The sequence below is a fragment of the Erythrolamprus reginae genome, chromosome 4 (assembly GCF_031021105.1).
Source record: "Erythrolamprus reginae isolate rEryReg1 chromosome 4, rEryReg1.hap1, whole genome shotgun sequence".
NCBI lineage: Eukaryota > Metazoa > Chordata > Lepidosauria > Squamata > Dipsadidae > Erythrolamprus > Erythrolamprus reginae.
In genome coordinates, this window is record NC_091953.1 from 112,640,142 (window position 1) to 112,654,509 (window position 14,368).

A 14,368-nucleotide genomic window follows, 5' to 3' on the forward strand; every position below is an offset into this window, starting at 1 on the left:
AGAGCTGTGTGCGAAGGAGATAATATATGTAATACAGTACTATGTACTTGCTATGTGCGAAGAAGAGATGTATTATGGACTGTATTACAATTACTGTGTAATATTATGAAGATATTGTATATCCTGAAAATAATATCTTTACTATACGTTGACTTGTATTATTGTCTGAACAAACCACCACTGCCACATGTACTCTGGTTACAATACAGTATTTCTATCATTGGTTGTTTGACCAGTGTGGAATGCTGACACCCATGTCCCAAGATGTATGGTGGGTGCACTGGACAGTTGGGCTTCACATCTGGCCCGTCAAAGCTAATGACCTTGAGCAGGCTATAAACATGTCCATGTAGCCTGGCAGTATGTGATGAGAACTTTCCTCCCTAACTTCCTAATCAAACACAATTAGAGACATCTCCAGCACACCTTCCCCCCACTCCCTGTTTCTATGGCAGCCGAAGCAGGCAGGCAATGTGGAGGCTGAAACAGAGAAAAGAACCATTTTTCCTTTGAACTGTTTCTGCCCTGCAAGTCCATCTCCTTAGCATGTAACCTAAAGTGATAGAACACACATTTGGTATCCCTGGAGGTGTACTGACAATATTACTCCAAGATGAGCTAGTTTTGCACTTGTGCAAAATGGGGTTCAGAAAATGGATGTATGCATACGGTGCAAGCAACAACTTACCAGGGTAGCAAAAAGGTGATATAAAATGAAGTAAATAGCAACAACTGGTGCCCACATGTGACCCACAGCATTGAGAGTCTGATCCATGACATCCACCCATCCTTCCTGGGTCAGGATTTGAAACATTGACATGAAGGCCTAGATCAAAACATAGACAAATAAGCCAGTTATATATCCTTTATTGAAATAAGCAAATAAATTCCTTATTTCTTTATTGAAATAAGCAAATAAAGCACCAGGCTCGTGATTGCACAGACAATCTGGTTTAGAATGCGGCCGCGAGAGCCATCGTGGGGCTTCCTAGATTCGCCCACGTTTCTGCAACACTACGCGGCCTGCATTGGCTGCTGATCGGTTTCTGGTCACAGTTCAAAGTGTTGGTAATGACCTTTAAAGCCCTTCATGGCATTGGACCAGAATACATCCGGAACCGCCTTCTACCGCACGAATCCCAGCGGCCAATAAGGTCCCACAGAGTTGGCCTTCTCTGGGTCCCATCGACCAAACAATGTCATTTGGCGGGCCCCAGGGGAAGAGCCTTCTCTGTGGCGGCCCTGGCCCTCTGAAATCAACTCCCCCCAGAGATTAGAACAGCCCCCACCCTCCTTGCCTTTCGCAAATTACTCAAGACCCACCTTTGTCGCCAGGCATGGGGGAGTTAGGATATTCCTTCCCCTAGGCCATTACAAATTATGTATGGTATGTTTGTGTGTATGTTTGGTTTTTATAATAAGGGTTTTTAGTTGTTTTATTAAATTGGATTGTTACATGTTGTTTTTTTTATCATTGTTGTTAGCCACCCCGATTCTGCGGAGAGGGGCAGCATACAAATCCAATAAATAATAATAATAATAAGTAGTTGTACACTGCTCTGATGGTATTATTGGTAGAAACTGCATGTTTCTGTTTATTAGCAGAAGTTCCTAATATTTTCCAAAACATCATATCTTTACTATGTTTCTTAAGCCCAAACACATCACAGCAATAAACCGTTGTAAAATCCAAGGAGCACCACTGAATTTCAGAGGCACAGTTGTAAAAGCAAAGTTTAATGCCATTCTTACAGCTAGCAGACTATATTTCACCAGCAGGTTCCATATGCTATTCCTCAGATAGGGAAAAAAGTTCTCCAGTTTCTGTTCTCAGCTTTATATCACATATGCCATATCCAGATGATCAGAAAACCTCCATGCAGTTGTTAAATACTAAGTCTGAACTCAATCCTGTATCTGCATTTTTGAATGAAGATCATAATGTGATTCGTGGTTAATAGTGTAAACTCTTATACAGATCTGAATATCTCACATAGTAAAACATAGGAAAAAAGACAAATATCATTTACATTATTTGTTGGTAGTAACAATCTGGTTCTGGTATTAAATGGAGCTGCATTTATTTTTGAACTTTTTAAAAAAAGTTATCACCGTTTTGTCTAAGAAAATCAAAACCACCATTTATAACATGATTTATTCTAACAGTGTTCCAAGATATTTCCTGTAAGTGACAACATCTGCACTGGAAAAACATTAGTTTTAAGATAATACGGCAGTATACAGTGATTTTAACTTTAGAAAGTAGCAATCTTGCTTTCAGAACAAGATATTTTTAGTTGAGAGATATACTTCCCACCAGTTATGCTAAAAGGAATCAGAAATGTAGCTATCTTGCTGTCAGAACAACTAACAGCTGTGAAAATGAGACCTGGAGATTTATGCAAATAGAGCGGGTTTTTTTTAAAAAAAAATTTAAATTGTGTGTGTACAGTATATGTGTGTGAAGAACCCTTCAGATTTATTCTAATTGTTTTTATTTAAAATTGAATTAATGCTACTCATCATTGCAGTTCAGCAAAGATGGCTGTATTCAGTCTACAGGAAAGACCCACTGAAATTTCCACCCTCTTTTGTGTGTGTGGGAAATTCATGAAAATTTTTATAATTTTCATGAATTTCTGAAGAATGGCTATTCTTGAGATTAGTGGTCTATTTTTAAATTTGGTATATATTTCACACCTTTATTTCATATTTGAACCATCTCATGTTTAAAGCAAGGATATTAAAATGGTTCTTTTAAAATATATTATTTTCATTTTTTTTAAAAAATGCCTCTGGGAAAAAAAAATCACATTTTTCAGAAACCCCCCCCCCCCGTTTTTAGGGGAAGTTTCACATCTTCGAGTGTGATATTAATCAGAATATTAATCTCTATTTCCTGAAGTAACTATGTCTCATAAAAAAATCTTCCTCAACAGAAAAAGCACAATGCACAAAAATACTAAGTATCTAAGAGAGTTTAAAAATGCAAGGCATGTTCCAACCATAATTTCAACAATTAAAAAACAAGGAAAAAGGAAAATATGAAATACAAAATTGGATCTCAAAAACCCCCATTCACCTGCAAAACAAAATATAAGAGACCTTGCAATCTGAGAAAAATGGGCTAGAGAATGCTGTAGATGGTAGCCATGGCAACCATAAGCTTCTATTTATGTGGTGTTTGTCAAGACACCATGTGAAAGCATGGAATTTAGAGGCATTAGGAAATAAAAGTGGTCTGCTTTTTCTCTTTTTCTCCTAAAAACATATAATGGTCCTACAGGGCTTGTACTTCAGCAACATTAATGGATGTGATAATCAATTGTTCTCTCTGCTAAGTCTTTAGGCATTTAGAGCAAACGATTCAATGTCAGGACATGCTGACCACTTTACGTTGGCTTTTACTTAGAGGGGAATAGTACCGTGCCCAGCTAAAATGCCTGACTTCCTCTTCCCTTTCACCTAGGAACCCCAAACACTTGTCCATAATGAGTGTTTGAAGATGCTTTTCTGTTGCCATTGGTTTGATATGTGAAACAAAACCAGGAACTTTCATGATTTGATTTAATATGGCTACCCATTTAAGAAGATTCTGGGTGGCAATTTTCTATCTCTGCATTCCTGTGTTTTCCAACCTAGGTAATTTTAAGATGTGTGGACTGAATTCCCCAGGTAGCTAAATTCTCCATGTTGGCTGGGGAATTCTGGGAAATAAAGTCCATACATCTTAAAGGTGTCCAAGCTGAAAAACACTGCAATAATCTATTAAACATGAATCCTAGCGACCAGTTAGGTCCAAGAGAGTCGGCCTTCTCCAGGTCCCGTCAACTAGACAATGTCGTTTGGTGGGACCTAGGGGAAGAACCTTTTCTGTGGGGGTCTTGGCCCTCTGGAATCAGCTCCCCCCAGAGATCCACACTGCCCCCCTCCCCTTCCGCAAGACTCATTTATGCTGCCAGGCTTGAGGCCGTTAGACCGTAGCCCCCTAGCCAAATAAATGTAGCGTATGTTTGCTGTGTGAATGGCAATGACTGATTTTAATACTATGGGGTTTTTAGATTAACTGTTTTAAATTAATTGGATTATGATGTTTTGTTTTGTTTTGTTTTGTTTTATTTATTTATTTTATTTATTTATTTATTTATTTTGTCCAATACATAATACACATTGAAGAGAATAGATATGTAATCATATAAATAAAGAAAAGAATAGAAGAAAAGATATAAAAGTATAGATGAACATATTTGAAAGGAAGAAAATATAAATGAGATAAGGAGAGACAATTGGACAGGGGATAGAAGGCACACTGGTGCACTTATGCACGCCCCTTACTGACCTCTAAGGAACCTGGAGAGGTCAATCGTGGATAGTCTAAGGGAAAAATGTTGGGGGTTAGAGGTTGACACCGCTGAGTCAGGTATGTTGCATTGTTTTTTATATGTTGCAAGCTGCCCCGCGTCCTTGGAGATGGGCGACACATAAATCCAATTAAACAAACAAATAAACAAACAAGGAGGATGTTACTGAGCTGGGCCCAGGACTGAGCTCAAAGAAAAATCTGGAATGACATTTTCAGTGAGAACCTGAGTTCTATTCTTACATTTATGGGAGATAAATCAGTAGGGTTCCTCTTCTACATTCACCTAGAACAGGGATGGCGAACATTTTTGATGTGGAGTGTCCGAAGCAGGTGCACACACACGTGAATGAACATGTAGGTGCACTCCCAAAATGCAACACAAGCATCCCCCCCACATGTCTTCGGAGAGGGGCGGTATACAAATGTAATGAATAATAATAATAATAATAATAATAACAATAATAATAATAACAACAATAATAATAACAATAACAATAATAATGTATTTGTTGTTGTTGTCATCATTACTATTGTTGTTTGTTGTTGTTGTTATTATTATTATTATTATTATTATTATTATTATTATTATTATTATTATTATCATCATCATCTCAGTGCATGCACACCTCGGCCATGCATGAACCATATCCTCCTTCGCACATTTTTGGCTTCTAGATTGTTGCAGGAGATTTTCCAGTCCAAAATGGGGCATGTGGGGACTGCGCGTGGAACCTCCATGGCCTGTTTTGGCTTCTAGGTTGGTGCAGGAGGCCTTCCAGGCCCAAAATGGGGGACAGGGGGTGCGTGCACAAGCCCCTCCCAAATGCAATGTGTGTGCCCTGCACATGCACGTCATAGATCTGAAGACCAACTGGCTGGTGGGAGTCAGTGCAGATGGGCTGGGGCAGAGGTAGGCAAACTTGGCTCTTCTATGACATGTGGACTTCAACTCCCAGAATTCCTGAGCTGCCATGATTGGCTCAGGAATTCTGGGAGTTGAAGTCCATAAGTCATAGTAGAGCCAACTTTGCCCACCTCTGGGCTGGGGTGACAGCAGGCATGTCCACAGTGAAGGCTTTGCATGCCATCTGTGGCACGTGAACCATAGGTTTGCCATCACGGTCTAAGAATCTAGTTCTACATTTCTTTTAAAATACATACATTTCTCTGTTCTGGTCACTTTAACAGTACAAAGTAGAATAACAAAAACTCTACAGGGTAGAATTAAAATAAATAAATAAAATAAATGGCTGCATTAAAAATCAATCCAGCAGCTTTTTGGAAAGGCAGAAGTCATAGTGACAAAGTATTGGTGTTAGAATAAAGTGATAGCCTGGAGGAGATAAACAAAACACCATCATTTCTAAATTATTTCATATTTTGTTTTAGTATCCTGCTAGTAAAAAATGCAAAATTCTGCCACATCTCATTGTTATTATGTTAATTTTCTTTTTAGATGGTTTAAATGTAATCCTTCTAATTCTGCAGCAGGGGGAGTGTGAATTAAAAAAACAATCAAAAACTAAACTCCAGAACAATAGTTGCTAATTTTCTGTTGAAATAGAAGTAAAGAAAGAAATTCCCATGTGACAATTTTCCAAGCTAAAAAAGACATTAAAAAGTAGAGATTTAAAAGTAGGTGATTGTCATCAGTAGAAATTTGTGACCTACAATGTTAGCCTCAAAAGCTTCAAATGTTAATTATTTTACCTTTCACATTTCTAATGTATGATAGGTCAATTGGGTTGCAAATAGATGTACAAGCTTATAAATTCTGGACTTGGTTTGCAAGGTAAGAAGCTACTGTATTATTCTTGCAATCGATTTTTCAGTGCTTAACTAGGGGAGATAATATATGTTTTTGTCTTTTGTTTTTTTAATTCACATTATTGAATGTTTTTGTTCTGTTTCTGTTCAATTCCTTTCTTTTTGATGTTGGTTCTTAATCTTTTGAGTAAAACAAAATATTTTTAAAAAACTCAAATGTAATTTAAAAGTCTAAAGAATTTCCCAATCTATACTGTATATAAAGACTAGGGAAAATTCTGCAATGAAAAAATTGTGTTCATGTGGCTTAAGTATTTAGGAGGAAATGCTATATTTTTAGTTAATTATTTTGAAATTTTCATTTGGAAGTTCCTTTGGTAAGACCTTTTTTCTATTTCTATTTATATTTAGCTAGTAATTTGACTTGTATTATTGATTTTAATAAATAATAAATTTTAATAAAGTTTGATAATTTGTTGAAAGAAATAATATTTTCCAGTCTAAAAGTGATCATTTTCCTAGAGCAACAAAAGGACTAACTTGCATTTTTAGGTTTAATTATACCAATATATTAGTTTTTAAATTGGAAAAGAAACTCTCCTTCATTCCGAAGTGTAAGAATTATATATGTTTATCTTTCTGCTCTAATTAAAAATATATACTATCAATTCTTACATGTATCACATTGTTTTATTTATTCCAATTTAATTAACCTAATCAATAGTATAGAAATAAGAAACAGCAATAATAGGAATCTGACTTTGGCTCACTAAGACTATTACATTATTTGTGTCTTTAAGTTACATAAATTTAGACTACCAGATTAAGAAAATGGCATTATTTTCATTCAAACCCAACTACGTTAAACCAATTACCAAGTGACTTCCCATTTCTAAGCAGCCATAATCTGATTGGTTGCAGTGGAATTTTTAACTTACCCTTGGAAAGGTGGTAAATCTGTCTAGTTCTTCCACAAAGCAGAACATTTGCAAACTAATGGCTGACATTACAATCAATAGACTGGCAGTAAATACAACTAAACTCCCAAGCTTTTTTCCAGGTCCAAAAATCTTGTATACAAAATCTTCCAGGGCAGGAGAAATCTTGATAAGTCGAACAACTCTAAGTACCTGCAGAGAGAAAATATTTTTTTTTATTGATATAGCTGCAGGTTGACAAAAGAAACAAATTGGTTTTTTTTCTAGCAACACCTATGGCATAAAGCTTGTAGATGGAATGGTTACAGTAGATGGAAGGGATGAACAAAGCATTCAAAGGAAGTGCAAAGCATTTAAGAAACTGCCCTTTGAAAGGTCTGCTCAGCTGATTTGAAACACCCTCTGCACTCTGTACATGTTTTGTCTGCTCTGCTGTTTCACTTCACTGGAATTCTTGAGAGTCACAACTGGACTTTGAAACAATTTTATGACTTCCAAAGATTGTGGCCGCTTTAATGCTTGGGGAAGGGATATTCGGTTCACATTATTAGGCTTTCCAACCACCTAATTTAAACCCTTTTCCAATCTTAACATATATATCCATTAAATGCATTATTTTTTTATAATTTCAAGCTGATGTCCAAAAGTTCAGCATTTCCATATCCATACAACTGGAATTTATGGTGAATTATAGTTCATTTTCTCTCTCTTTCTTTGATTTGTGTCCAAATATGATAAGGTACACCAAATTAAATAGACAATAGTAACTTCCCAAAACAGACAACAATTACTACAAAGATTTAGGTCAGAGCTGCATGTTATATATTTAAGAGTTATTGTTGCAAGAGTTACAAAAACAGCAAAATACATTACATATAGGAGATTCAGGAAAGATTTACAATAGGTACAAAAATTGTTTTTAAACATTCCTAAATCCCAAACTTTACCAAAGACAGGACGGTCTGTTGTTCCACACTCTGAGAAAGTGAGGTACTTTACTAGTACCTCACTAGTACTAGTACTAGTTAAGTATTACGGAGATACTTTACAAGAAGAGTCCTCCACTCCTTTACTTGCAACAGAATTCACTACACAACCAGACTTGAAATCCTAGGCTTAGAAAGCTTGCAGCTTCGTTGCCTTAAACACGACCTAAGCATAGCCCATAAAATCATGTGCTACAACGTCCTTCCTGTCAACGACTACTTCAGGTTGGACCACAACAATACACGAGCACACAACAGATGCAACTCAAAGTAAACTGCTCCAAACTTGACTGTAGAAAATATGACTTCAGCAACCAAGTTGTTAATGAATGGAACTCACTACTGGACTTTGTTGTTTCATCACCAAACCCCCAAAACTTTTCCCTTAGACTATCCACTGTTGACCTCCCCTGCCTACTATCCCTCTCCTAATGTTTCTCTCTTATTAGTACCAATATCAAGTACCAGATTACTTGTGGGACCGCCTTCTGCCGTATGAGTCCCAGCGACCGATTAGGTCCCACACGATTCAGCCAATCAGATTGCAGCACAATTAGCAAATCCATGATTACATGCTGATTATGGCTTACATCAACCTATCCCATGGTTACAAACCATTTACTCGCATTGTGATATTACCTTCAGAAACGAACATATTTCTGACACATGCCTCCTAAGTTAATTGACTTTTAATCACTCACTCACTCACTCACTCACTCAATCTATGTGTATATATTTTAATCAAAATAGATTGAACCATCCAGTTTTTCTTTAAATGTTAAAAACAAGTTACTTGTACCATGCTTCACTAGGATTCTGCTAAATGTTTTATTGTGGGTGCTTCCATCCATACCTATATTACCTTAATTGACATTTAAGTATCCAATTAATCTTTCCAGAAACCAGCTTACAAGGCCATTTGTTTTCATCAAGAGAGAGACAGGACAGACTTCAAACAATATCCTTTTTACAAGCCTGTATTTTTTTTTGAGAATGGTTTGAATTTTTTTGAGGATTAGAAGCAGAGATTTCTTCCTCTCCAACAGATGATAAATATTTCTTATTCCATACATATAATCATATATGAGTGCATCAGAGTGTTTGAATATCTGAGGAAAAACTACACACATATTACTATCAGTTATGTGAGATGACTGGTTCCTTCAATTTATAACACATTATATAGAAAAAAATATTTTGTTTTTCTTTGTTTTTGTGCTGTGTGTGTATGAATATATGAATATATGACTATGGTTTGTCTGTCTGTCTGTCTGTCTGTCTGTCTGTCTGTCTGTCTGTCTGTCTGTCTGTCTGTCTGTCTGTCTGTCTGTCTATCTATCTATCTATCTATCTATCTATCTATCTATCTATCTATCTATCTATCTATCTATCTATCTATCACATTTGTATGCCGCCCCTCTCCGTAGACTCGGGGCGGCTAACAGCAATAATAATACAATGTAAACAAATCTAATATTTAAGTTAATTTTTTTTTAAAAAAAACCCAATTTAAGAAACCAATCATACATACTGACATACCATGCATAAATTTTATAAGCCTAGGGGGAAGGGAAAGTCTCAATTTCCCCATGCCTGGTGACAGAGGTGGGTTTTAAGGAGCTTACGGAAGGCAAGGAGGGTGGGGGCAACTCTGATATCTGGGGGGAGTTGGTTCCAAAGGGTCGGGGTCTCCACAGAAAAGGCTCTTCCCCTGGGTCCCGCCAAACGACATTGTTTAGTTGACGGGACCCGGAGAAGGCCAACTCTGTGAGACCTAACTAGTTGCTGGGATTCGTGCGGGAGAAGGCGGTCCCGGAGATATACACACACTCTCTCACATACACACACTTTATTAGGAAGATAATCCCAACATCATTCAAAACATTGATGATGATCATTGTGAAGAGAAATAATTGTTTCAACTACTTTATTTTGTGATTTTGGCTGCAATACAGGTGGTTCTCAACTTAGGACCACAATCAGAACTGATTGCGGTCATTAAGTGAGTCATCACATGACCATGTCTGATTTAATCCACTTTTTTTTGCCATGATCATTAAGCAAATAACTGTGGTTTGTTAAGTAGGCTTCGCTCACTGATTTTCCTTCTCAGAAGTCATCTGGAAAAATGGCAATCACATGACCCAAGGACAAGTGCTCCATTGTAAATAAATGCAAGTTTGCCAAGCAACCAGATTGCAATCATGTGACTGTGGAGCCCTGCAATGTTTGTTGAGCATCAAGCATGTTCATAAGTCACTTTTTTCAGCACCATCATAAATCTGAATGGCTACTAAACAACTGCTTGTAAGATGAGGACTTGAGGACTCTCTGTAATTATTTCTTTATATTATTTTTCCCGAATGCCATCGCTCTGCTAAACAAATAATTCCCTCACTACTGTCAAACTATTCACTAAGGCCGCATTACTACTACAATTAGTCTTCTTATCATTCCTAACACCCATCTCCTTCCACTTATGATTATATGACTGTAACTTGTTGCTTGTATCCTTACAATTTATATTAATATTATTTCCCGATTGCTTATTTGTTCCCCGTGACAATCATTAAGTGTTGTAACTCATGATTCTTGACAAATGTTTCTTTTCTTTTGTGTACACTGAGAGCATATGCACCAATGGACAAATTCCTCGTGTGTCCAATCACACTTGGCCAATAAAGAATTCAATAAAGAATTCTATTCTGATATATTTATATTTTCATCTCCCCCTGTTCTTTTAGCATCCATAGCTTTTGAATATCAATAGGCTACTAGACATCCTGTCCGTTGAATTAATTTGGCTCTAATGTTCATCTTTAAAAATTATCTCTTTCCAATAAGACTTCAGTTTTCTATAATTAAAATGTTAAAATTTTAATCAAACCTAGATCTAACAGTCATGCATCAAGGTCAAGCTTGGATCTTCATTTGCATTTGCAGGGAAGATTTATGGCTATATATTTGTGTGTGTGTGTGTGTGTGTGTGTGTGTGTGCGCATGTGTGCGCAATTACAGTTTAAAATCTATCTGTGGGCTTTGGGGAAATGATTGTGGCCACAATGGACAGAAGGAGATAACTCATGTAGCAAAAGGCAATCCATTTTTCAAAGTCTTCCATATATCATTGAGGATAGGAAGGTAACTTAAAACTGTCAACATGCAGATACTAAAAATCCTAGGTAATTTTACACTGAGAATTTAATAAAGATGACTGTGAAGCAAGTATTAGAAGATGTGTGTTCTGCATTTTGTGGTGTTCTAAGATCCATACTAACAACAACAACAACAACAGAGTTGGAAAGGACCCTGGAGGTCTTCTAGTCCAATCCCCTGCTTAAGCAGGAAACCCTACACCACTTCAGACAAATAGTTCTTCAACATCTTCTTAAAAACTTCTGATGTTTTAGCCTCCAGTCCCCTGGTCCTTCTTTTCATTAAACTAGCCATATTTTGACTGTATTTGAGAATACAGCCCTTTCAGCCACTGATTTATGAAAAGTTTTTGATTTTTAAATCTTAAATGGTCATTTAAACAATGTCGGTTGGCGGGGCCCAGGGGAAGACCCTTCTCTGTGGCGGCCCCGACCCTCTGGAACCAACTCCTTCCAGAGATCAGAATTGCCCCCACCCTCCTTGCCTTTTGTAAGCTCCTCAAAACCCACCTCTGCCGTCATGCATGGGGGGACTAAGATAATCTTTCCCCTAGGCTTCTACAATTTATGCATGGTATGTTTGTATGTATGATTGGTTTTATAACAAGGGTTTTTAGATATTTTAGTATTGGATTTTTACATTCTGTTTTTGTCACTGTTGTTAGCCGTCCAGAGTCCACGGAGAAGGGCGGCATACAAATCCAATGAATGAATGAATGAATGAATGAATGAACGAATGAATAAATAAATAAATTTTAAAGATTACACCTTTAAAAATTGTGGTGAAGCGTAAAATAAAATACTAAATGGATTATAAATCATTTATAAAGCCATGTCTTAATCAAATACCTATTTAAATCTAAGGATCCGGCTGATCTTCAGAATTTCTGGGATGAATGAATTAATGCATTTCAATACTATAAAACTTTAAAGTCTCTTAAGGATCAAAAAGTAAGGCTTTTTGATGTATCATATAATAAATAAAAGCCAGATTATTATACGGAAAACTCAGGACAATATTGGAGTTGAGAATATGTAAAATTCTTTCTTCTAGAGATGCCCCAAAATAATCGGTCGCCCTGTGGCTGGAACCTGATCCATTAAACTCTGAATAGAAGGAGGATCCTGCTGCTGTAAGAGAGGTGAAGATCCTAAACAATCCAGGAAGTTCAGAAATGATTAAGTTCCTGTTGCGTTGTTTTTTATTTATCACCCCTGGCTAGAAAGATGAACCCCAGAGTCTGCAGATGGCACACCAGAAAGTAATCAGTAAGATAAGGCTATATTATATTACTATATATTACTATATATTAATATATAGTACTATATTACTATACCAGTTAGATCCCACAGAGTCTGCCTTCTCCGGGTCCTGTCAACTAGACATTTGGAGGGCTTTTAGCTATCTGAAAAGCTATGGTTGACGTTGAAAATCTTTCAAGTGAAATTGAAAGGTGGCATATAAATTGTACAGTGCTTTGGATTCAATTAATAAAAAAGGGTATTGACACAACAAACACAACAATTCAATAAGGAATATGTACTTGGCAGGTACCTGACAGGTGAGCATCATGCTGAAAATGAAAAAAATAAAGCCACAGAATAAATTAATAAACATCAATAACATGTAGACCACTTTTTGGAGTGATTTCAAATACTATTTTCCTTGGGTATACTGAAGTGAAAATTAGCACTCTACCTGAAAGTATGTAAACTGTGAATGGTAGAGGACTGGATAAATGTGAAGAGTAGTTCCAATAACCAGCAGCAGTTCAAATTTATGAAGAGATGAACTGATGTATCCAGTAAATCCTAGGCACCAGATCTTTAAGAGAGCTTCCAGATCGAAAAGGATTGTAAAGGCCACCTGTGAGAACAGAAAAGGACAAAAAAAGCCTAAGCAAAATTTCTTGGAATTATTATATGTCGGCAATCATGTGTCATACTAACTTTTCCAAGAAAAAGACCTTAGATTCAGATCAAATCTCTGAAATGAGAAAAAAGGGGTAAACTGGCTAAGGTGTTTCTGTTTATCAAAAGTTGAGTAGTTGGCAAGAGAGTGTTTCCCTTATTCCTGAAAACATTCATGCCTACCTCTCTGTTGCTCAGAATTGCAAAGTGGAATAAAATATCTGCTATACACAGGTAGTTACCAATATCTGTCTTAAAACAAGGCATACAGGGGGATTACCTGTAGATTGTAAGGGAAATTTATTTCTCCTGCATACTTTTCAGGAAGCTCAAATTGCCCAAGGAGCTGCTGATACAGTTCTACAGAGGAAACATTGAGTCTGTCATCTGCACCTCTATAACTGTCTGGTTTGGTGCTGCAACCCAACAGGACCGACACAGACTTCAGAGGATAATCAGAACTGCAGAAAAAACAATTGCTGCCAACCCGCCTTTCATTGAGGACCTGTATACTGCACGAGTCAAAAAGAGGGCGGGGAAAATATTTACTGACCCCTCACATCCTGGACACAAATTGTTTCAACTCCTACCCTCAAAACGTCGCTACAGAGCACTGCACACCAAGACAACTAGACACAAGAACAGTTTTTTTCCGAACGCCATCACTCTACTAAACAAATAATTCCCTCAACACTGTCAGACTTTCTACTAAATCTGCACTTCTATTCTACTAGTTTTTCTCATCATTCCTATCACCCATTTCCTCCCATGTTGACTGTATGACTGTAACTTGTTGCTTATATCCTAAGATTTTTATTAATATTGCTTCTTCATTGCTTATTTGACCCCTATGACAATCATTAAGTGTTGTACCACATGATTCTTGACAAATTGCTTATTTGACCCCTATGACAATCTGTGGAAAGGGGCGGCATACAAATCTAAATAATAAATAAAATAAATAAATAAATAAATGTATATTTTATTTTATGTACGCTGAGAGCATATGCACCAAGACAAATTCCTTGTATGTCCAATCACACTTGGCCAATAAAATTCTATTCTATTCTATTCTATTCTATTCTATTCTTTTCCTTTTTGAAAGTTGCTTGACAGATTTTTGTCAAAAGTAAGATAAACATACTGTATATAGCTAGTGCAAAACATTTTCTTGAATTAAATATTGACATCTAAACAAGCCAGTTTTATTTTTGTCTTTAGTTTTTGTTCTGTATTTGTTTTGTCCTC

General features: G+C 36.7%; 1 protein-coding gene across 1 annotated transcript in view; it reads right to left on the reverse strand.

Moving 5' to 3' along the window:
- The window catches only part of NALCN (sodium leak channel, non-selective), a 309,533-nt gene that overhangs the window by 109,567 nt on the left and 185,598 nt on the right, over nt 1-14,368 (reverse strand). The window contains exons 12-14 of the mRNA XM_070751235.1: nt 12,909-13,076; nt 7,069-7,260; nt 689-826 (exon numbers count right to left, since the gene is read on the reverse strand). Coding sequence (XP_070607336.1) covers nt 689-826; nt 7,069-7,260; nt 12,909-13,076 — 498 coding nt within the window. The remainder of the gene's footprint in view (nt 1-688; nt 827-7,068; nt 7,261-12,908; nt 13,077-14,368) is intronic.